Raw genomic sequence first — 25,235 nt, forward strand, 5'->3', positions numbered from 1 at the left:
CCTGACCCTCCCCGCTTCTGCAGACGTGGCCAGGGAACATGTGAAGATGTATGAGAACATGTGAGGACATGTGAGGATACATGAGAACATGTGAGGACATGTGGGGATGTGTGAGAACGTGTGGGGACAAACGAGGACATGTGAGGATGTATGAGGACATGTGAGGACATGTGCCAATATGAGGACACTTGAGGACACGTGAGGAACACGGGAATGTCAGGGTCATCTGGGGACAGTTTCTTATGCACACGCTGCCTGCTTAGTCGTGTGACTGTGTGATAAGGAGAATCCAACAAGGGTTTACACGTTAGAATGCAGAGAACGTGAGCAAGCTCTGTGTGTACTCATATGTATTTCGTTCCTACGACACCCAGTTGCACAATGGGGAGAATAAACATGCCTTGGGCCACATAACTTCAAATGAGCCGTGTGGACGCCGCCTGCTGTGCAGACGCAGGTGGGGCTGGCCAAACCCTTACCGGTCCCCGTTCCTCAGAGCCTTCATCTGTCTCCCAATGAGGCAGGCGAACAGGGGTCCCGTGCGAGCCCCCGGGAGGAGGGCCTCTGCTAAGCCACCCAGCCAGACGTCGATGTTGTCGGGGTGTTTATACAAGTCCAGGAGCCTGTCAGCGATGCTTCCACTGGCCACGGCGCTGCTCAGGTCGGCCCGGGTGTGCAGTCTGGCCAGGCCGCAGAACTCTCTCCACTCGTTGTAGCCTGCATGGGACACAGGGCACAGGGCACAGGGCATGCTCACCCATCTGCCCTGCCTGTGCCGTGGCACTGGGTGGTGTGGTTGCAGCAGTGGGTCCTGCCCATAATTTCCCGCAATAGAGAAAGCCATGTCACTACCCCTGCCCTGTAGAGACAAATGTGCTGGAATATTCCAGACTTCAACTTCTCACCAAGAGCCTGGGAGAGAGCAGAGGGTGGCCCCTGATACCCTGCCAGGCTCATGTCACCCGGCTTGCCCTCGGTTGTCCCCCCGAGCAGGTGCCACAGGCCTTACCTGCCCCGCTGAGTTTACCATGCTCCTCAGTCCCATGCGGGTGACACGCACATGCACACACACATGCATAGCCACACAACACAGATACACACACACACACAACAAATACACATGTGTACACACACGCACCATGTGTACACAATGCAACAGAGATACGTACACACACATGCACACACATGCATACACACACAACACAGATACACATACACCATGCAGACACATATACAGACACACACACAATACATACACACGTAACACAAATACACACAACACAGATACACACATATGCACACATAACACAGATGTGCCCGCACACACACGGGACATCATGGTCACCTGTCTGGCCAGCCCTCCATTGTCCCCTGAGTCCTCAGCCCCTGGTCCCCGCTGAACTCCTGCTTCTCGTAACCTTTGCCCCGCCTTCCCCTGGGACCTGGAAGGTGCTCCCGTGTACGGTTTGCTGTGTCGCTGCCTCTCTTGCCTGACACGTCCCCTCCTCGCCCTGGGCCTTTCTCCATGCTCGTCCCTCCTTACACCCCTGATCCCATCCAGGTGTCGCCTCCTCCAGAAAGCTCCCTCCCGAGGCAAGGCAATGGGACTTCCTGCCTCGGCGCCCCACACACCTAATCAGAACACTCAGGCCCCCATCCTCTCTGGTTATCCCCCCATCTGTGGTCCCTCTGCCGACACTGTTGTGCTTTGTTCTTAGTGCCTCACGCGCAGTACACACTCATCGAAAGTGTCGGAAACATGTGTCAGCTGAAAGAAACGCATTTGTGACTGGGACATTGGGGCATTCCTGGGACAGAATGGGCGTCATGGTAGATGGAACAGAATTAGAAGAAATGAGCATCGAATTTCCAATTAGACTGGGAGACGGGACATAACGATAAAGAGACTTGCCGAGGCCAGCGTGACACAGCGTGTCCTCTATGAGGCACAGAGGACAACGTGGAAGAAGGTGGGTTACAGGAAAGCGGACATTCCCTGAGAATGGAAACCTGGCCTGGCAGGACACTGTTGTCCAGGTGCTGCCACGCCCACCCCGTAGGATGGCAGGACCCATGACTCAAACTCATGAGGACAAGTGTGTGAGCCTTTTGTGTGAGTGTCACAGCGTCCCCAGCCCAGGTGCTGCTGTGTCTGCTGCTGAGAAGCCACTGGTCCCTCAATGCCTGCTGTGTTGCTGGGCCCTTAGGACGCATGCTCCCTGTCCTGATGGGCCATCCCCTGCTTCCTACGAAACGCCTGGGCAGATGGTGGCCTCCCTTTGTCAGTCCACCTGTCCCCCCACCTTAGTCTGTGACACGGTCCACTTCAGGCCAAGCCATCACAAACACACACTCCATATTCTCACGATGGGGTCAGACAGCAGAGAGACACCACACCTGATTACATGGTGACATCTCCCCAGTGCCTGGCATTGGGGACATAGCAGCTACTTCACTGAACATTTGCTGAAAGAATGCATTTATTCTCAGTATCATCCAACCGAAAATATTAAGGGAACCAGAGCCCTAAAATTGGGGCATGGGGATGTTTCTGTAGTAATATAGACCATCCTTGAACGATTTTAAATGGTGAAAGTAATTCAAATCTCTCAGTGCCTGTGCAAGATGGGCCCTTTCCTTCTACACAGAGAAAAGGAATTAGACTTTCCTTTCTTGGTTCTCTGGGAGAAACACTTCATGCCCTTCTCCAAGCCTGGGGGAGTAGGGGAAGGAACATGAGTGTCCGGGAAGCAGAGGGAAACAAAGGGCAGAAGGCCCAGAGCTCATGGGGCTCCGAGACACGGGACAGCCCAGGGGAAGACCTGCAGAAACAGCTTTGGGGGATGTAGGTTGGACATTCTATGGTCCCTGAAGAGACGGAAGGTTTCGTCGCCTGGTGGAGGTCGGGGTCATCGCATCCCTAGAGCGAGTTTCTCAGCAAGCACGTGATCCATCTTATCGCTTAGCGACACATCTGACGAACCCGGGCTTGTGGGTGTCCCTCCCTCGTGCGGCCTTGGTGTCGCAGCCACACGGCCATATGCTGGAACTAAGAACTGGTGCGTTGCATGCTCAGTAACTTGCAAGTGACCATAATCGAGCGTCCTTAGGTTTGGGGGGTTATAAAGCGCTAACACCTTCTGGCAGGGTTGGGAGGCCCTGGGCAGCGCGGTTACACACGTCAGTAGCACCCCTGCGTCAGAGGAAGACATATGGGGTGGGCCTGTCCTGGAGGGGTTTGCAGGGATGCAAGGACAGCAGGTTGCACACAGAAGTTGGGTGTCAGGGAACTGAGGCCTTGGACAGGTCCCAGGGGTCGACCAGTTAGCTGAACTGTAGGAGGCCAGGGAGGGATGGACATGGTGGGCAGGGGTCAAGCTCGGCCTCAGGGAGGAATGGTGTGCACCAGGAAGGGAGAGGGGGCTGCAGTAAGGGGTGGACTGGGTCAGCACGGGGCCTGGATTGAGAAGAGGCTCAGCACTCACACAAGGCCAGGCCATTGGGCCCCCTGGCTGGAGGGGCCTGAGGCAGCAGGACCGTGTGAGAGGGGGTGCAGTGTCAGCAGACGCGCGGTCTGCCTGGGACACTGCCTCTTCCAGGCACTCTTCCTAACCACCCGGCTCCTTGCTCATGGGGAGCCTCAGGCCTTCTGGACGCTTCCATTGTCTGGGAAAAGCTGAGTGGGCCCGCTCAGGGGAACAGACTAGAGAGCTTTAAAACCCTGTTTCTCATAAGTTTACAACAGCTCTACAGAAACGTTCCACTTCAAATCAGACTAATTGGCATGCCCACAGTGGACAGGAGGCTGACCTGGCAGGCCATGGTCCCGGCCCCTCTGCAGGTTCAGTGAAGCCAGGTCAAAGGTCCCTGAGCTGGATAGCACGAAGAGCCTCTCGGTCAGCTCGTCATTCATCAGCTGGTCCTGCACCTGCAGCTTGGCCGGCCTCGCAAGCAGGCCCCTGATGAGCGGGTCCAATCCACCTGGAAGGTACCCCGAGAAGGTGAGCGGTTTCCTCTCAGGTCTGGGGACACAGTGTCACCCAGACTTAAACCAGGTTTGTTCTAAACAAGTCACTTTTCGTAAGTTCACCTCATATGACTCCAAAGATTCTGATATTCTTGGGCTGCTGTTTGTGGGGGGACAGGTTCCTGTCAGGACCCCAAGGGGACCAGCCACGTGTGTGGGGATTGGACTTTTGGGTCTGAGGGGACTCAGAGATGGAGCCTTCTCGTGCTCATGGGTTTGTTTCTTTCTGCAGCAGAAATGTTACGCTCAGAGGCAGCACCTGCTGAATCTTACGTCTGGAATCATGAGAGGAGGACTTGACTAAGGAGCGGGGAAGGTGCCCAGGGACCCCATGCCTTTCACCTCCAAAGCACCAGTCACCCCCGGGCCTCTGTGGGAAAGGGTTCAGATCACCCCTGAGCTCTCTCCCACCCATCACATGGAACCCAGCAAGCACGGTGTGCTTTGGTGGCCATCAAATGCTGGGGCTCCTGCTGACCCCTGGCCTTTCTCCCACGAGGTCTGCGTGAAAGCTTACACAGGGCAAAGCACGTGTGGTGACTTCGTGCCCCTCTCCCTGCCCCCCACCCCCACTGGGAGCCCTTTGGGATAAGTTAGAAGCTTCCGGCCGGCACAGAGACGACACTGGGAAAGGAGAAGAAGGCAGGAGAGAGTTGTAATGGGTTTTCCAAACAATTCACCTCCAAATGTAACCCAGTTGTTCTCCAACAGCCTGTGCCAAGCTCGGCCGTGGAGCAGACAAAATGAAGAAGGCACAATCAGTGGCCTTATTTGCGATGTGCAGTGTAAATGGAGATTCCACTCAGTGGTGGAAATAACAGGTGAAATAACGGGTGGGAGGTGAGCTGTAGCTGGGCAGAAGTGTGTGGACGGGGATGGGGGAGGGGTAAGGAGTGGACTGGGTCAGCACAGGGCCTGGCCTGAGCAGGGGCAGGACATCGGGCTGCTGGTTGGCAGGGGCCTGAAGCAGTAGGACCATGGGAGAGGAGTCACAGAGTCCTGTTCTTCTGAAGAGCTTCCGAGACCTGACGAGCAGCTTAGCCTTTTAAAAGCTCTGCATACATTTATTTTCTCCATAAACACTGGTAACGGGCTGGTACCCGGCCAAGTACCGACGTGAAAGACAAAGGCCCACCCAGCTCGTCCCTGGGCTGCCCTGCGGAGCCCCAGGCACACTGTGTGGACTCGGGCGCACCTTCCTTGAGAAGTCTCCAGGGACTGAAGAACGTGTCCTGCAATGGCAGCTGGGGCAGGTCGGGGTGCTCCTGGAAGCGGGCGTCCAGCCGCCTCACCAGCGGGTGGACCGTGGCATGGCCGAAGCGGAAGGCGGCCGTGGAGAACACGTTGGACACAGTGGGGTCCACGGTGGCATCATAGCCCTGGTAGGGACCCATGTGCTGCCTGACGGCCTCGGGGCCCAGGACTCTGGGGACGTAATCCCGCAGCGTGATGACCTACGAGAAAGGAGAGCACACGAGCCCCTGAGCAGGGAGCCTTCGCTGTGCCCGGCCCAGGCTCGGGGAGGGCCCCCCCATTTCCCTGGTGCCCCAAGTTTCCCCAGCCTGGGGGGCACGCCTCCAGGTAAGGGGGGGTGAGCAGGTGAACAGCGACAGCAGCACCAACACTTCGGACTGGCTGGCTGACAGCTCTGCATTAATGGGCGGGGCAGGGGGGCGGGGCAGGGCGGGGCGGGGCGGGGCGGGGGCAGGCCGGGGCGGGGCGGGGCCGGGGCGGGGCGGGGGCGGGGGCGGGGGTGGGGCGGGGCGGGGCAGGGCGGGGCAGGGTGGGCCGGGGCGGGGCGGGGCGGGGCGGGGCGGGGCCGGGGCGGGGCGGGGGCGGGGGCGGGGGTGGGGCGGGGCGGGGGCGGGGGTGGGGCAGGGCGGGGCGGGGGCAGGCCGGGGCGGGGGCAGGCCGGGGCGGGGCGGGGCCGGGGCGGGGCGGGGGCGGGGGCGGGGGTGGGGCGGGGCGGGGCAGGGCGGGGCAGGGTGGGCCGGGGCGGGGGCGGGGGCGGGGCATGCAGGGACGTCCTCAGACACCCTCCAAGGCAGGCCAGGGTGGGGCAGACAGCACACCTCGGAGCAGCGCGAATGACCAGCACGCAATGCAATACACGGGTATGTGATACGCCACCCACCTGAGACGTGGATGGTTTTACTAAAATGTCACCCCAGGACATTTAACAAACAAAACAGACATGACAAAGTTTCCATTCAAACCTCCTGCTCCAGCACACCCTTCGTCGGTGGCCAGGGCATCGGCCCCGGGACTGACAGAAACCTGAGGCTGCAAGGACTCGGCACAAGGCTCCCGGCTCAGACCGCGAGCTCAAGTCCCTGCCGCCCAGCGCTGTGACTCTGAGGGCTGAGCAGCCCTGCTGGTGTGTCCTTCTCTGGAAAAGCCTCTTCCAGAGACTGTCATGAGAACAACAAGTGTTTGAACAAGCCTGGTGTTTGAAGTGGAGGTGAGAGCAGCATCACATATGCATGTGATTTCACGCAGGAGACGGTGCAGGTCGGACAACTCCAGCCCCAGGTTAGAGGAAATGAAACACCAACTAAAGCTGACACACGGATTGGGAGACGCTCATAAATTAACACGTAGGCAGGGACTAAGACCCTGGGCTACTCCTTCTGAACTGTCTCCGTAACCACGTGTTAGTTCCCTTGAAGAGCCGCAAAAACACGGTGATAAAGGGGCCACTGGGGGTGTCACTGGGGACTGAATTTGTGCCGTGGGTTAACAGAGGAGCCTGAATTCCCACTTTCCGTGCTGTCCTGTGGGGACGCATGGCCATCAAAAACGAGAGGCCCGACAGCTCCTTTCACGCTCGGACGACGGGATGAGGAAGGGAACTGCTCACTCATTTGACCAGGTCTTGTTAGCACAGTGCTTGCTCTGCAGTCAAAGCCTCGCTGAACTTATCTGTGTATGTGTCCAGGAGCTTCGCTCACAAGGCTGACCACAGAGCGCCATCCCCAGACGGTGGGGCTGGTGGTGGCCAGGTGGCTCATGGCAGGGAAGGCAGCTCGGTGGGCACACACGTGGCACCAGGCCCCAAGCACAGACCTACTACCTGTGGGCATCATAGGGTGGGGACAGCTTCCTCTCCCGTGAAGAACTAACACCTGATTCCTCGAGCTCTCTGGGGACTGAGTCAAACACTAACGGAGCTGAGCGACCTGTCGATGGTGAGCCTTTGTGCAGCCATCAGCCTCGTCACTTCTACTCATGGCCTGGTCCCTGGAGAACTGTTTTCCGGGGTCTTCTTTCAGGTGTAACAGTGTTTCTTTCAGTATCAAATTGTTTTGGAATTTAAAGAGAATATTTGGTCAATAAACTGCATATAACGAGGTGCAAACCAGTAGGGATGGTCTACGCTACACTCAGCCAGTCAGCCTAGGAGGGTGAGCTGTTATCGTTCTCAGATCGTGTAAAAGTAACAAACGACACCGCAAATGTGCACCGTGCGCCCCCCCCCCCCAAATGATAAAATGTGTTTCCTCAACGTGTGACCTGGTGCTTCGCAGGAGTGGAGACAGCAGCGAGTCCCAGACAGACACGGGTGACAGGCCCCGTCCAGGGTTTCTGAACTCAGGAGTCGGAAGCACCATGTTCTTGATCATAATTTGGATACTTATGGCGTCACCCATGGAAACTGGCATTGCCTGTCCGGGGGCTTCTCCAGCACAGTCAGGGGACAGTGGCCCTTCCCGCAGCACTCAGGCGGCAACTTCCTGCCGGTAGCATTCTTTTTCGGTGTCTTCTCCCCACAGTGGAAGGGAACCGGCCTCCCTCTTCTCTACCAGGGACAGGAGACACTGTAAATCCAGGTGTAAACTGCTTCCACGACGACTCTCCTTTCTCCTCACCCAGAGTTTGGCTGGTGAGCTCAAGGCAGCACACGGGCACCGGGGTCCTGAGCACAGCTGGACGGGCCACCACAGTCCTCCCACGCCCAGGGTACAGAGCCCCCTTAACGAGCGTGGTTCGCGTGCCTGTGGTCCCCACCCACCTTCTCGTTTGCCTCGCCCAACCCCCCACTTGTCCACCGCCCGGTCTCTCAGGAGCTGATCGGAGGCGCCACTGTGACAATGGCAAAATGCCTGTGACTGTCATCATGGCGGGCCCGCACCACCGTCCTGGCCCACAGCCTTACAATCTAAATCACACCAGCCCTCTGTGGAACTCCCACGAAAGCCCTCTGGTGCGTCGTCATTCAGCCACGTGGTTCCGGGGGCACCAGGCCCCTGCCTCTGCCTCCCTGTCGCCTGAGGGCGGGTGGCCGTCTCCTTCTTTCTTCTCCCAGTGCCCCACTGGGGCTCCATCTCCCAAGGGTGCTGCTCCATCGGGCCCATCTCACCCGACCTCTTGGTTCCTCTGGTTCCTGCAGACACTGCTGGGCTTCGGTGTCTGGATTCCTGTGTCCCTTGCAGCCCGAGCACTGCCCGGGGAACCAGATATAAGGAACCAGTTTGGGAAGCACTAACGCAGCCATGCGAGCTCTGTCCTCTGTGCTCGTCTGGATGTACTGCATTCCACTCGCTCAGGAGGTCAGGTGATTTCTGACGAGCTCCTTGCCTTTTCCTCACAACCGTGAGAAGGTGCCAGGTCGTGACTTAATCTGTCGTCCACATTTGCTTAAATTCCCCTCACAGATTCTGATATGGTCACCCTCCTCATATTTATTTGACTCATTTTCTTTGTTCCCATCTCTCAAGGGAGGATATAATTCAATGAGGGCGCGGGCTCAACTTTAAAGCAAATTCAGTCAGTGTGTGTGTCAAGTTGCCATGTTCTACTCCAACTCCTGAACCTCCCCCACACACATCACACACATCACACACACACACACACCACAGACCACACACACCACAGACCACACACACCACAGATCACACACACACACCACACACTCACCACACACGCACACACATCACACACACACACACACCACAGACCACACACACCACAGACCACACACATCACACACATTACACACACACGCACACACACACACCACACACACACACCACTGAACACAGAAAACGTCTGAGATGTCCTAAGTTAAATTAAATGACAGCAGGACGTGGGGAGAAGAGACGAGTTAATCAACACAATTTATAACTGGCCAACTTGACACTTCATGCATGATCCTCTGATGCCACATTAAAAAAAAATCATCATAAATGAAGAAAGAGTTAAAATAGACTCTTATGTAACTTGCTAATCAGCAAATTTCACACAGATTGTTTCCCTTTTCATTTTCTCCATTGTCTCCAAATATAAAAAAATCAAAATCACTGGTGGACACGCATCTCAAAGGGTTGCCTGAGGACTAAAGTTAAATCCCGTTAGGCACTTAGACGGGCTCAGCACCAGAAAGGCCCTGGGTGAACAGAACCTCTTACTACCGCTGAGCAGCTGTGGCTGCCACTGGTCTCTTGTTCAGATGACACCACGGGGACCGGCTGGGGCAAGGAGGACCCTGCACTCGCAGCTCTCTGAGCACCGCGCACGAGGCCGGCTCTGCATGCACCTGCTCAGAATGTCCACCAGGGGCCGCACACGTGCCCCCAGACTGCCCGCCAGATTCCACGCACAGGAGGGCCCCGCTCACCTGGTGCAGGGCGCCCACGACCTTGCGCGCCTCCTGGTACGTGGTGTCCGCGCTCCAGTGCGGGTTGAGCGCCTTCAGCGAGGAGGCCAGGCGGTTGTGCTCGCGCAGCCACAGCGTGTGCAGGGCGGTCAGGGAGGGGACCTCGCTGGCGCGGCTGTCCCCGGCCAGGAAGCAGGGGGCGCGACCCTGGGCGCCGGGCTCAGGGGCACAGGCCAAGGGTGTGTGCGGAGGCACGAAGGGCAGGTAGGCGCGGCCGGCATCCTGGTGTCGCGCGTTGACCCGGAGCAGCCCCTCGGCGCTGGTCCAGTTCCGCAGCTGCTTCTCTACGGCCGGGGAGCTGCCGTACACGGTGGACGCGTCAAGGAAAGAGGTCAAGCCATTCATCTGTTGTCGCGGATTTGCCGTGGACAGGTTGCCAAAGAAGGCTCCTTGCGCCCCGGTGCCGCAGGCCGCCGCCGAGCGGTAGAAGGGCAGACAGGCGGTGCCCCCGGTCAGCGAGGCGTTGGCGGGGAGCTGCTGGCATAGGAAGCTCTGGTCAGCGCCGGTTCTCGCAGCCCAGTAGAGGCGCTCGGAGCCCCAGGCCGGCCACCACCCTGCAACACTGCGTCTCTGCCGTCTGCTCAAGCCAGCCCTCCCCTCCACCCAGGGTCAGGGTGATGAGATGTGGATGGAGTCCTTTGTTATGACTGGTAGCGCTGTGACGCTGCTCGTTTCCTGCGTCACCCCAATTTTCCTTCTGGTATATATTTTCAGGGCCTCGCCTATTGAGGCCTCCTCTGCTGAGCCCCGTGTCCGAACTGCTGGTTCTCTTCCTTGCCGGCCCACCACAAAGCGCTTCCTTGCAGGGCCTGCCCCAAGTCACTGCTCAGCATGGCCAGAACAGCTCCACAAGGTTTATGGGATGAATGTCAGTGAGGACACGAGCCCCAAACTGTCTTTGCTCTTGGGTAGAAAATGTCCCTTGTCAGTTTCAAAGACGTTTTCTGAAGAGAAGGCACGAAAAACCCTGCCCGCTCTGTTTCTTTCCTTGCTGGGAACGGGGACAATTACACCAATATTGGTGAGAAGGGTTTTGTAATGTTTGTCAGAATTCCGCTGGCACTGGCTCTAGTTCCAGCAGGTCCGTCTCCCCAGGGACTGTCTGTTAGGTACCCACATGCACTCTAAGATTTAGGTTCCAGAGTGCTCTTAGCCTCGTTATTTGTGACACCACCACCACCACAAACACAATGCCAAAAAACTCAATGCTCATTAATAAGTGAACTGGTGAAAGAAGTTACAACACATACACACAGTGGGATAAGAAGTCATGAAACGATCCAGTTCCAGCCCATTTCACGAGATGGAGAGAAATGTAAGACTTGTTGCTGAGTGGCCCAGGTTCAGAACAATGCACGTAAGGCTCACGGAGCATGTGCATGCAGTCGTGTGCCTGGTGCGTCCAATCCGTGCACAGATCACTTCTGGCGGATTGCAGAGGATGCTCTTACCCCCCAGGGACAGGACAAAGGGACTTCGCAGCTTGATTTTTTCAAATGGCACGACTAGTGTCCTGATAAAAAGTGTGAAAATCCTACCTGTACGGGAAAACATGGGTTCTGGTTCTCACAGGTGAGCTGGCAATCGGCTCCTCCCCCGAAAGGAGCTTTACTGGTACTCTGTGGTGTGAAGGCTATGTCGTGACTAATGTATTGTCCCCACACCGTCAGCAGGTCAGAATAGTGCTCGTCATCTGTGACAGCCTCGTTGGGAACTTCAATAACCTGTCTGGTCACCTCCCGGACCTGGGAGAGAAAAAGTGATCAGCAGACTGGGTTTGAGTTTAGGGAATAGTTTGCCCCTGGGAGTAGAGTGGCAACCCTCATCTTTGCACAATGTGAGTGAATTCGATTGATTAATCAGTGTCTCTGGACATGCCTCGTCTCCTTCCTAGGAGTAAGGGACTTCCTGGAAAACACTGGAGTGATTCTAAAGAGGAGAGAGACTTAGCTGGACCCTCATTTAAATCTGCATCACTCACTAGTGATGTTGACCTTGCGCGTCTCAGTTCCTAAGACACAAAGGGAGCTGTGATTCTGCACCTCACAGGGGTGTGACGGTCCAAGGAAGACACGAGGACCCGCCCAGAGCCTGGAACGTCTACCTAGAGCCCAGCAAAGCTCTGCGTCCTGCAGGACGGCGGGGCCCAAACCTAGGACAGTCCACGCAGCATGCTGAGGTACCCACCGGGGGCAGGGGAAACCCGTTGTACAAGAAGTGGGGGTTCCAGCCTCTGGGCTCACTGACACCATCTTCGTAGGCGGGAGGTAGCCATCTGGCCAGGGCCGTATTGGAGGCACCCCACCTGGGGTGGTCTCTGTGGGAACAAGCGTGCACACATGTGAGAGGAGGAGGAAGCGGGAAGGCAGCAGAATCCATGGACAGAATCCATTCTCAAGGACAACAGGCAGAGCTGGCTTCCCAAGGCCCTTGGCGTGAAGACTGGAGTGCAGCCCACACGCGGTGCTGACAGGCTTCCTGGGGTGTGTGGACATGGACGTCTCCAAGGAGTTAAGCCCTGGAGCCCCACGTCCGGATGTGCCTTTCTCTTGGCCCGAAAGTGCCCCCGGGTTTGAGGGGTCCTTCCTGTGGACGTGCCATTGGCACCTGCCTTTCCCACAGCCTTTCTCCTCCTCTCACGCCCTCTCAGGCATGCAGTGGGGCTCTCCCTGGACCACAGCAGTGCGAGGCTCCCAGCAGAGAGGCAGTGGGCACACTGCTGTGTGTGACATCCTCTCACCAAGGGGCACAACCCTCTGGGGCACTGGGCCCCTCCCATCTGGGGGACGGGGCTTCCATTATGTTTCGGTGGCAGCAGGGTTCTCTGGAACTTGCTGGAAGGTTCTAAATTCAGAAGTGAGATGGTTACCAAGGGAGACTATATTACTACAGTTATTTGAATTAAAAATAAGTCAGGCTTTTTCTGGGAACAGTGAGTTGTACAGGTGGACGTCACCATGAGAATGGGCTCAGCGGTGGCTTGAATGGCAGAGTTTGCCACACACAGACGGGTCTGTGGCTTCATTCCATTGGTCAAAGTATATTTTGACAAAAATATAAAAAGGATGACGACGCAAGTTGTGCTTAGTATAATACTGTGATCTAACAAGCTGTTTCCGAGCACATTGTGCTAAGGATGGGACCTCATAGTAAAAGCCCAGGTGTGACTAAGAGTGGTGTGATGCTCAGTTCCTCAGAAGCTGAGAAAATAAAAGAGTAACTCAGTGAGGAATCCTCATGCGAATCAGGTGCTTTCCAGTTTCTGCTAAACAACGAATTGAAAGACAACCTGGTTGAATTGTCTGCGACAGATCATTAAACGTTAAGTTTAGTGATAGCTCCTTATTGTTCATTTTCTGATAAATCTCAGAAAACTTTCGAGGACCAGACCCCGCGACTGTAATAGAACTTCTGTGCCCAACCCGTCTGCAGGCACCTGACCATGCACACCTGTGGAGGTACAAACAGGTGTGGCGCGGCCATTGCCTCTGCCTCATTTCCAGGGAGGAGGTGACCGTCTGACCCGTGAGCCCATTGCTGGACGTCTGAGTGAAAGGGAGCACTGCACATAATGAGTAACTCTAGGAGTCACATGTGTCGAAGGGGTCACATGTTCTAGGTAACCAGGCTCGCGGTCACGTCGACAACAGGTAATGCCCATCCAGCTGACCCATGAGCTAACTGAAGGGTCTGTCCACCTTTCAGCAAGTTAATTCCAACAAAAATTAGTTCTGTGTTGAATGATTACATATCAACATTTGCAACGTTATCTGTGCTGATTTGATCAATTGTGTCTTCAAAACTGTTGTAAAAAAAAGTCTCAATCTCGAAGAAAATAATGACTGTTTAACCCTATAGTGCTCTGGAAATTGGATATAAAATTTCAACTTATAAAATGTAATATAAATATGTAAAATAAATATCTGATCATGTAAACATATAAATGCATGATAAAATATATAAGTGAACAAAAAATAAATGAGTATGTAACATTTATGTAAGAATAAAATATCAGGTTTTATAAATTTGCAGAGCATACATAATGTAACAGAATATGTAAAGAAGAAAATAAAAGATTTTCAATCATAAAATATCCCACGTTTGGAAAAAAATTATAGATAAGTTAGAATGGAAATAGCAGTTCAAAGAACAACAAGAAAGGGAATTTTATGTTAGAGAAAAATGTGCTCTGGTTTTTGAAAATGGGTTATTTGGGTACAAAACTGCTATGGCAGCCATGTTCCCTTGGCATTTGTCTCCGAACCCACGTGGGAAGACCCAGCAGATGGGCCTTTCTGCTGGGTGGTGCAGAGTCTTGGCAAAAAGAAGCTTCAGGGCTGCAGGTTGGAAGTTGGCAGTAGACAAGTGGTGTCGGGCTTTTTGAGGCCATGTGGCAAAATAATGTGAATTGGAACCGATCAGGACCTAGGCTTTTAATATTCCTTCAAGCGTCTCATGGGTAGACACTGAGAACACCAAGGGAGTGACGTCTACAAGACCTGTGACAGGTTGAGCGATTTTTCAAAACTCCTGGAGTGTTCAGAAATGTTAAGTATTTAAAAATTATTAAGGGATGGTTTGTTTTGGCACCAAATTATTATTTTTTGAATAACTTAAAAATTTTTCCATTACAGTTGAAATATGCTGTACCACACAGCGGTCAGACATTGGCAGACCTTGCGAGTGACCCCATTAGTCAGGTGCCCAGCTGACTGCGTCCACAGGGGTCGCAGTGCTACTGATGGAAGCGTTACCACCTCTGTGGACATGACGTGTGTCAGCCACTCTCACCTCAGACCCAGGTCTACATGAGAATGGAAGGGTCTGCGTGCTCTGAGGACTGTTTCTCACCTGGGCAACCAGGGTCAGGAAGTTCAAGGTCAAGTGTAGCTCTGCCTGGCCTCGGCCTTGGGCTGGGCCTTGCGCTGAGCTTCTCCTCATCTGCAGGCCTCCTAGTGACACACGTGGCTCCCGATACTGGGGAAGGGAGGTTGCTGCTATTGTCACTCCCATCACTGCCCCCGTATCCAGGAGCCGTTCAGATGCCTCATAGCTGCAGGCAGTGGTGGTTCCTAGGGCATGTCTGTGGGGACAGTACGTAGGGACTGAGTCTGTCATTGATGCCTCACTCATCTCCAGCACCCAGAGGGGCTCGAGGCAGTGACACGGGCTACTGCTGCCTTAAATAGCTGCGCATGTCAGCCTGGGAAGACTGCAGTGCCCTGTAATTAAGTGTTCAGCAGCTCGCTGGGGTGTCACAGCAGTCCCGAAGTGCCCACACACTTTTGTGGACATTCAGTGGGGGTGGCACTTGACCTTTCTAACCAGGGCCTCTGCCAATCCAGCAGGACCCAGGCGAGCGTAGGGTGAATGCCCGTGGTTGCGCCCAGGGCTATCTGGGGACTTGTGGCCCAATGCATGGCGCTCCTGAGGCTCTGAGACGCGGCTCGCTGTGACAGAAGAATGTCTGCCCCAGAGGGGACAGACCTGCAGCATCACACTGTTCCTTCATTAGATTTGGGTTAATGTCAGCACTGCACAAGCCGTCACAGAATGACCACAGTGAACGGATGAAACCAGTCCTGGAGGAGAGGAGATGGGTGCCTGTGTGCTCAGTGGCTCTGAGACGTCGTGATTTATCCAACACTACGCCCTCTCTCCCAGGCGCCTGTCACTACAGACTTCCTGATATTCTGAATTCTCAACTTGCAGCTTGAAGAGAGCTGGGGCGCAGAGCTCAGGCTGAGGCTTCCAGTTACTGACACAGGACACACAGAGCCACACACACATGCCCTCGCTCGAAGAGCAGCACACAGTGTTCGGTTCGAGGACAAAATGGTTCAAGTTAATTTCAGGATAAACCAAAAGCTGGCTTGGCACCTCTGCCATCACACGTCCTTGTCCTATTTCCTCCCACTTTCTCACTGGTGAAGGACACGAGTGAGGACCCTCTGCCTTGCACAGGGCATGTGGGCCCAAGGTGGCCCTGACCCCTGAGGGAGGCTGGGCTTCCAGAAGATGCCTGGGGCACTGTGATGGCCCTGATGTGTGGGAAGGTATGGCTGGTCATGCATCGCGCCTCCGGCCAGAGCTACATGGTTGGAGTGAATCCAGACGGTTTGGGGACAAGACTGGCGCTGACTGGGTGGTCAGGAGGTGGGCGCTGGGACCCACTCAGACAAGAAGGTACTGTTCTCTAGTTGGCATGCGCTCAGGGGCTTCCAAAAACTCTGAAAATCCCATTGATTCTGGTGCTATTTGTGCCCATTTTGTTCTGTGACAGGTCACGTAAGAAACTGCCCTCAGGTGTGCCTACCTCTCCTTCAGGGATGTGACACGGGACTGTCATGCCATGTCATTGAAAATCACACCCCCGGGGTCCTGCTGGCCACATCTCACTCAGGGACTGTCCCCCAAGCCATGCAGCCCATGCCCCTCTGAGCTGACCCTGCATTTCAGCCCCACCACAGCTTCCTGTGTTTCAGCCAGAAGGCACTGCACTCGGGTCTCTGCTCGAAACACTTCCTCCTCTGAGGACTCAGCTCGTCCTCCACCGGCCACTTGGGAGATCCCTGCTCATCCTGGGCTCTGGTTCACTCCCACGTCAGCACCCCAGCAAAGCTTTCCTGAACCCCGACTCACACAATGTGCCTGTTTTACAGGAACCCCTGTGTGTGTGTGTCCTCCCATCATTCTGCCACACCACATGGTCATCACCGTTTTCATTTGATATTTGTTCTGCATTTTTTCATTAGTCCATGAGGAGAACTCACAGAATTTGTTCTCCAAATTGGGAAATATTTTGTAATAACAAAGAGGGAAGTATTGATATGCTAGACCCAAGGGGGTGAGCCTGGGCTCTCCCAGGTGAACTGGGGCCCACAGCCCCCGTTTGTCAGCTCCGTGAGAACAGAGGCTGTCGTATTCCCGGCTTAAGTAGAGTGCCTGGCACATACGGGTGCGCAGAGTAGTTTGAATAAATATGTACATGAATGAATGAATGGCTGCTTTTTTCCTGAGCCCCCCACTTCTGACTCAACCTCCCCCTGGATGTCTTCTATGTCCCTTTCAGCACCTGGGCGGGCTGGTCCCCACTCGAATTTGAGTCATGGCCTCCCCCAGCCAGCTGTCTCTACCTGGGAACCAGCCATGCCGTCTGCACCTGCAGGGACCTCGCTCTCCCTGGCTGTCCTCCTTGGTCTCAGCACCAGGCGCAGCTCGTGGGGCCTTCCCAGGACACCGGATCTCAGAGGTGCAGCCGGTCACTGTGTCATGTCACTTTCCCATTTTCTCCACATCACTTGTCACCATGCTAATTGCTTACTTTGTCACCTTTGCCCTTCTGTCACCACAGAATGTGCCACCAATTGCTCACAGAGCCACCCGGCAGGCCGGCAACAGGACCAGGATGTGTGAGTGGCAAGGAGAGATGTCACAGATGGAGGGATCGGGAGCTCAGAGGTGGGGAAGTCACCAGTGGTCGACAGAGCGCCCTCCCAGCGGCACCTGGCCGTGTCCAGAACCCCCCCCCCACGCGAGGCTCAGCACACTAGAGAGGATACCTGTTGTTGCAAGCGCCCGTGATGAGCCGGTACTTGTTTTCTAGGCAGGTATATGGGCATTTGGGGGGCAGCATGTGAGGCAGGCACCCAGACACCTCCGCGATGGTGGTCAGGAGGTCTTCTGATAAGGCGTCTGCAGGAGAATGCCAAGGACAGACTGGTGACTCGCCTACCTGGTCAGGTCCACGTTCTGCTGCGGCCTCTGAGTCTGGGTCCTTACGTGACCCACGCCCCTCTGTGTGGGAGGTTCTTCCTTCTCTCTTAAGTCAAGCTCCCTTCCATCCCTGGCTTTCCTCAGTGCTAGGAATGCGGGTTTGTCAATTTATTTTGTGTTGTGATCTTTCAGAAAAGCACTTCTAAGAGCTCTGTGTCCCAATGGGTCAGTGCTCAGGGTGATCGTCCATCTCGTGTCACTTGTCACATGGCACCGCTGAGGCAGTGTGTCCAGCCATGGCCTGATGCTTCAGAGGACAGTGGATACCCAGTACTTTCCCGCCCCTGCCAACAAAACCTGCCTCCGTCAGGTTGGTTAACAGTGTTCATGTGTCTACCTACAAAACCCTTCTTTTTCTTTCATACTGATTTTTGGTTTTCTTCTTGTGAATATTTCTAGATTAGTCCCCAGAAAACAGTCTCTCTCATTTTTTGCCAATTCTATCGCTCTTTATTCTACAAACTGATTATCGAGCTAGTAGTTCTCCAGATTCAATCTGAATAGCAGAGAAACAGGTAATTCTCAGACTAACAAAAACAAAGGGTGTCAGTGTTTTACCAGCATTTTAAGAACTGTTGCTTTTGCCCTTTGAGTGAGAGGGAAAATCATACCTTCGTGGTTATAAATAAAAAACAACTGTCCACAAATGGCTGCCAGGCCCCCGGACAAGTCAGCTGGTCTACCCGTGGGGGCTGCCCCCTAGTGGGACAGAGCACCAGGTTGCTTACCGGTGAGAGGCTGTGGCTGTGTCAGGGGCAGGTGGACTCTTCTCTGCATTGCCTGTACTGAAGCTTCCATTATCTCTGCCGCTCGGGCAATAGCTCGGCTGGTTGGCTCAGGAAGTTTGGAAAAAGACAGAAGCTGAGATGGAGAAATGAGTTCTCTTTTCTCGAGGTTTCTACAGCACAAGGAGGAGATATAAAATCAATTATTCTTCTATGACTGTTTTGGTAGCTAATTACTAATCAATTAAGCAAAACTTTCCTGAGTATCTGCTGCATCCCAGACAAGTAAGAGGATGACACTTGTACCGGCCTTGTCCACAAGGGTCGTGGGACATAGAGAAGGGATAAAACATAGTACAGGTGACCCATCAATTGAATGATGAACAGAATGGCTGATGTTGGCCCTTTACAAATGTCCATATCTGGTCGTTCAATTCTCATAACAACTGTGTAAGATGAACCTTCTCTTAAAAATCCAGTAAGAATTGGGTTTGGGCCAGTGACCTGGGGGCTCCGAGAGGTGCAGCCCTGTCACAGCCTCAGAGCAGACATGTGCAGAGACGCCTGCGTATGCGTGGCCACTCTTGAGTGGGTAACGTAGCTGGTGAGGTGCTGGACTGGACGTCCCCCCACGTCTCCTCAGGCTTTCACACACACGAGGAAGTATGAGTTCATGAGAAAGTTCGTCCTCTTTCTCCCTTCTATACAAGTTTTTTAGAAAATAAGTAAAAATGAACTAGCAGGCAGTAAGAACAATGAGGATTTTTTCTGACTGGAGTAATAGGACTTTGGAAAAAAAAAAAAACTGCTGCCCTGTGATGCTTGGTACCTGGAGAGCGTCTGTAATTATTACTGAAAGTCCAATTAAATAATGAGCTTGTGAGGATAAAACCTGCTTCTCAGTATCATGTTTGTTTTGTTTTATAAAAATCAAACATGACACCATAATATTCATGTCAATTACATATTTTATATTAAGGCATTTCTCAATTATTGAATAGAGAATAATGAGCAGATTTAATGCTTCACCACATGCCCTGGGCGATACCATGGCTGCTCCACAGCGACCTGGGTGATGTCGCATCTGTACCTTAGAGACCTGGGCGATGTTGCAGCTGTACCTCAGAGACGTGGGCGATGTCACAGCTGTATTTCAGAGGTGAGGGCAATGTTGCAGCTGTACCTCAGAGACCTGGGCGATGTCGCAGCTGTACCTCAGAGACGTGGGCGACGTCGCAGCTGTACCTCAGAGACCTGGGCGACGTCGCAGCTGTACCTCAGAGATGTGGGCGATGTCGCAGCTGTACCTCAGAGAAGTGGGCGATGTCGCAGCTGTACCTCAGAGAAGTGGGCGATGTCGCAGCTATACCTCAGCGACCTGGGCGATGTCGCAGCTGTACCTCAGAGACGTGGGCGACGTCGCAGCTGTACCTCAGCGACCTGGGCGACATCGCAGCTGTACCTCAGAGACCTGGGTGATGCCGCAGCTGTACCTCAGAGAAGTGGGCGATGTCGCAGCTGTACCTCAGAGAAGTGGGCGATGCCGCAGCTGTACCTCAGAGAAGTGGGCGATGTCGCAGCTGTACCTCAGAGAAGTGGGCGATGCCGCAGCTGTACCTCAGCGACCTGGGCGACGTCGCAGCTGTACCTCAGAGAAGTGGGTGATGTCGCGGCCGTACCTCAGCGACCTGGGCGATGTCGCAGCTGTACCTCAGAGAAGTGGGCGATGTCGCAGCTGTACCTCAGAGACCTGGGCGATGTCGCAGCTGTACCTCAGAGACGTGGGCGATGTCGCAGCTGTACCTCAGCGACCTGGGTGATGTCGCAGCTGTACCTCAGAGAAGTGGGCGATGTCGCAGCTGTACCTCAGAGATGTGGGCGATGTCGCAGCTGTACCTCAGAGAAGTGGGCGATGTCGCAGCTGTACCTCAGAGACGTGGGCGATGTCGCAGCCGTACCTCAGAGACGTGGGCGATGTCGCAGCCGTACCTCAGAGACCTGGGCGACGTCGCACCTGTACCTCAGCGACCTGGGCGATGTCGCAGCTGTACCTCAGAGAAGTGGGCGATGTCGCGGCCGTACCTCAGCGACCTGGGCGATGTCGCAGCTGTACCTCAGAGAAGTGGGCGATGTCGCAGCTGTACCTCAGAGACCTGGGCGATGTCGCACCTGTACCTCAGAGAAGTGGGCGATGTCGCAGCTGTACTTCAGCGACCTGGGCGATGTCGCAGCTGTACCTCAGAGAAGTGGGCGATGTCGCAGCTGTACCTCAGAGAAGTGGGCGATGTCGCAGCTGTACCTCAGAGACCTGGGCGATGTCGCACCTGTACCTCAGAGAAGTGGGCGATGTCGCAGCTGTACTTCAGCGACCTGGGCGATGTCGCACCTGTACCTCAGAGAAGTGGGCGATGTCGCAGCTGTACTTCAGCGACCTGGGCGATGTCGCAGCTGTACCTCAGAGAAGTGGGCGATGTCGCAGCTGTACCTCAGAGACCTGGGCGATGTCGCACCTGTACCTCAGAGAAGTGGGCGATGTCGCAGCTGTACTTCAGCGACCTGGGCGATGTCGCAGCTGTACCTCAGAGAAGTGGGCGATGTCGCAGCTGTACCTCAGAGATGTGGGCGATGTCGCAGCTGTACCTCAGAGACCTGGGCAATGTCGCAGCTGTACCTCAGAGAAGTGGGCGATGTCGCAGCTGTACTTCAGCGACCTGGGCGATGTCGCAGCTGTACCTCAGAGAAGTGGGCGATGTCGCAGCTGTACCTCAGAGATGTGGGCGATGTCGCAGCTGTACCTCAGAGACCTGGGCGATGTCGCAGCTGTACCTCAGAGACCTGGGCGATGTCGCAGCTGTACCTCAGAGACGTGGGCGATGTCGCAGCCGTACCTCAGAGAAGTGGGCGATGTCTCAGCTGTACCTCAGAGACCTGGGCGACCCCTCAGCTGTTCCTCAGAGACCTGGGCGATGTCGCAGCTGTACCTCAGCGACCAGGACTATGTCACAGTTGTACACACACCCTGGGCGATGTCACGGCTCCACCACACTCCCTGGGTGATATCACAACTGCACCTCAGCGACCTGCACTGCCCTCTACTCCTTAGTCTGTACCAGTTCTGCAGGAAGCAGCCTACTTACCAGTCTGGACTTCAGTCTCTCTCATCTTTTTCCTGGTAAAACCAAACCTGGGCGGGTCACTGTGCTCTGCTCTGTGTTTTGCTAGCGAAAAACTGAGACTGATACTGGTTTTTCCAGTGGCATGCACATGACCTTGAAAAGGTCAATTAACCCATGTGAGCTTCAGCTCCTAATTTGTAAAATGGAGATGCTGAAACCAATTTCAGAGGTAATTGTAAAAGGTAGAATAGGTGAGTACAGGAAGACTCACGCAGGACTTGGCACACACTGGGTGACATCACTTCAGTCCCCTCCCTCTGTGCCCTCTGGGACACGGCACCTTTTCATTGTGCTGTAGATGGCGTCATCCACCAGCAGCTTGCTCTTCTCTAAAATGCTGAGCACATGAGAGTCGTCAGACTTTCCTGTGGAGGAAGCATTACACACATAAGCACAAAACAGACGTACAGCAATTCTGACACCTTAGCTCTCTCCAGGGCTCCAGCTCAGTGTACAACAACCAGACGGCTGCTGGGCAGTTTCCGTGAGCCGGATGCCCCATCGCAAAGCAGTGCTAACCCCCCAGGCAGAGCTGCGTGTGGGACGGGAAGAGGATCCGCCTGTTCTCACCTCACACAAGTTAAGTTTGGCTTCTTTCCCTCTCGCTGCCCACACCACTTCTAGTGACTCCAAATAGCTTTTTTCTGACACATGCTGTCATGTTTATCTTCCCAAATCCATGTGTTAGAACTTTATTGCTCTATTTGATGGTGTCAGGAGATGGGGACATTGGCAGGTGATAGGCCATGAGGGTGGCCTTGTGATGGGACTGGTGCCCTTGACAGAGAGACCCTGGGACTCTCACCCTCTCTGACATCTGTGCACCGGTAAGGGGTTTCCCTGGACTCCGACCCTGCAGGCTCCTGACCTTAGACGTTCAGCCTTAGACTGTGAGGAACAAACATCTGCTGCTTACGAGCCCTGTTCGTGCTGTTCTGTGAGAGTGGCCTGGATGGGCTCGGCACGCGAGATCCCTTCTCAGGTGAAAGGGCAAGGTCCACACGAATAACACAAGTAGGCAAGGCTTCTGTCCCCACAGGTTACTCCCATCACTCAGCTATCTTCTGCATGATCACTATCTTATCAAAAGAAGCACACTTATTCCTAAAAGGAAATAGAATATCAGAATGTCCTCAAACATTACACATCTGCTAACACTGTTTTTAAAACGTAGGTTTCAATATCTTTAGAATTAAGTGGGCATAAGCGATTCCAGAAAGTACTTTATGTTGCTGAGGAATTCAGCAGGGTTCAGTGACTACTATATTAGCCTCTGCCCTAAAACTTAACTGATTATCTTCTTTTGAGACGAAATTACGTGACTTAAAACTGCTAGGAAAGTGTGAGGGACTTCAGACCGCAAGTTCCCGGACGAAGTGACTGTATCAGACCCCCGATATCCCTGGGCCCCCAGCCCAGGATGTAGACCCGATTGAAGGCCCCTCAAAGGGTGTCCAGCCACCAGCCTCGGTTGCCGCCCCCTCCTCCCTCAGCCAGGCCAGAAGCACCCCCCATGATTCCTTCATCTGTTCCTACTTACTTCTGCCCCACCCCCTCTACCCTGGGACATCAGTGTCTCAGTGTCTATAGAAAGTACCCGCAGTGTGGGAGCCCTTCCTGCAGGACACTGAGCTCTTCCTTCTCCAAAAGCAGGCGCCACGCGGGCTCCCCGCCCCCGCTCGCCCCGAGGACCATGTTTGGTCCCTCTAACAATTCCTGTTTGTGGAAGTCCAGTAAACTGGAGTGAAGTTGCCGACTTGCCTGCTTACAGGAAGGCCGGCGCCCACACTTCCAATCTGAGGTACACGTCCCCTTCCCACTTCATCTGCATCTATTTTCTCTCAGCAGCTACAACTTGTGGGAACATTTGCTATACAGATAATTGCACATAAATCTTGACTTTGCACAAACACTAGAGATGCACCCTTATCTGTGTGGTGACGAACACATGTGGTTTCCATGACAATATGTTCAGGGTTTGGAGAAGGGACTTAACATCAATATTTTTTTAGGCCCACAATGGTCCTGCATACATTTTTGAGCAGAAATGGAATCTTTTTCCACTGTCAAATTACTTTTGGTGCAGAACTGCCAGGTGCGAAGTTTATTTCTCTTGGAGCTAGGCCCCTCCCTACTCTGGGCCTGTACTGACCCCGACCTCCTGCTGCACACAAGCGCTGCTGTGCGGGGCTTACCTGTCACAAACGTTCCTGTAACCCACAAACTACTCACAGGGCCTAACACGTGTGTGCAGGACTCACCCTGTCCTCTAGCGTTCATTAGCCAGATTCAAACAGGGTGTATGCTGAGCTGTGTGAAGACCTGGGACATGAGAAAAAGTCTGACCACAGCTGAGACCCCGGGGCCTGTGTCTTCGGAGCTGTGACATGGGTGACTGACCATAGGGGACAAACAGTACCAAGGAGTGCTGTCACCTGCAGATGGCCATCTCTGGTCTAGCAGCGACCCTGTCCTCCTGCCAGTGCCTCGGCTGTTCTGGGAGCAGGCTCTCAGCACACTGAGGGCGCAAGGCTCTGTTTCGTGACAGTCTGAGGGCGCAAGCCATACCAACCCACTCACAAAGTCAGGTGTGCCATCCTCTCAACTGGCTGTGGTGAAACGTGACTGATAAAAGTTGTTTTAAAGCAATTTCAACCCTGAGTAATTATTTTGTTTCAAAGCTATTGTTGGCTTGTTGACAAGTGGAGACAAAAAATCTCTTATATTAAAGATTCCAAAGTTGAAAGGTAAATAATATTTCTAAATAAGTAATTTACAAAGTAAACAAGTAATAAGCCAGCTTCAAAATGCCCTAATCAACAATAAAATGGTCTCCGAAATGCACTGTTTTTACTGGAGACTGTATTGTGCATTATTTATATATTTACTGAAAGTTTAGGCAAAAAAAGAAAAAAAAAAAGCATACGTCTCCAAGATGGGGAAATAATAAAAAATTGCTTTAGCAAAGCTGTAAGTACCACATTTCCAGATTTTTTTAAAAACTAATTTCTAAAACTAAACAATCCACAGCTACTTTGATCTCTGTTGAATAGCTGTCATGCAGGACCATTGTGTCCTTATGAGCTCGGTGACTTCTGACTTTTGTTACTGTGGGTTAGAAAACTGGGAGCTTAATAAATAACAATGTAAGGACAAGTTAGTTAACCAATTCACAAAGCATTTGCTGAGCAGCTATCATGCCCAGGAGTCATTGTGGGCGAGATGGAAAAAATGCTTTCCTGAGATTTTTTGAAACATGTATCAGTTTTCATTTCCTGGTCCTGGCCAGTGTGAAACGCTGCGCTCAGAGCTCTGAGGGTCTCACGAAGGGCACCGAGTGAGCAATAACCGCTGTGACGGACAGCTTTCCAGAGTCCTGAGGAGGAAGGGAGGGATCGCCTGCCCATCAGTAACTGGCAGCACCACAGCCAACGGCCTCACTCGCCTCAGCAGGCCTCCTACTTTCTGACTGTCTGGGACGGTGTGCTGCTTTCTTAAGGCACATTCGAGTCTGTGAAGGTCTCCGGACATTGGCGCACCTTATAATAAGATCACGTGGCTCCAGTATTCAGCAAAATTGGGAAAACTGGCTCCCAGCAGTGTGCACAGCATGGCGTGGACATGGGTGGCAAGGACTCAGAGCACCAGTCAATGTTGGAGGATGGGCGGGGAGGCCTGTGACTCCTGGGGATGGGCCAGCAGGCAGTGTGGGCGTGGCCATGAATGACAGGAGCTGCCCGGAGAGGCGCATACGTCCCAGAGGTTGGCAGCAGCTGTGCTACCAGCCACCCCAACATTGCCCAGTATTGTCCCCTCTTGGGGGTTGGGAATTCTTTCTTTTTTTTTTTATTTTTCAACAAAATAAAAGTAGAGTT

The 25,235-nt window shown here is 53.9% G+C and overlaps 1 protein-coding gene across 1 annotated transcript in view; it reads right to left on the reverse strand.

Moving 5' to 3' along the window:
* The window catches only part of TPO (thyroid peroxidase), a 46,429-nt gene that overhangs the window by 12,683 nt on the left and 8,511 nt on the right, over window positions 1-25,235 (reverse strand). The window contains exons 6-14 of the mRNA XM_081068864.1: window positions 21,641-21,725; window positions 18,188-18,357; window positions 17,246-17,378; window positions 11,871-12,000; window positions 11,222-11,428; window positions 9,645-10,157; window positions 5,223-5,481; window positions 3,811-3,981; window positions 480-717 (exon numbers count right to left, since the gene is read on the reverse strand). Coding sequence (XP_080924990.1) covers window positions 480-717; window positions 3,811-3,981; window positions 5,223-5,481; window positions 9,645-10,157; window positions 11,222-11,428; window positions 11,871-12,000; window positions 17,246-17,378; window positions 18,188-18,357; window positions 21,641-21,725 — 1,906 coding nt within the window. The remainder of the gene's footprint in view (window positions 1-479; window positions 718-3,810; window positions 3,982-5,222; window positions 5,482-9,644; window positions 10,158-11,221; window positions 11,429-11,870; window positions 12,001-17,245; window positions 17,379-18,187; window positions 18,358-21,640; window positions 21,726-25,235) is intronic.

This window comes from Rhinolophus hipposideros (assembly GCF_964194185.1).
Source record: "Rhinolophus hipposideros genome assembly, chromosome: 12".
Lineage (NCBI taxonomy): Eukaryota > Metazoa > Chordata > Mammalia > Chiroptera > Rhinolophidae > Rhinolophus > Rhinolophus hipposideros.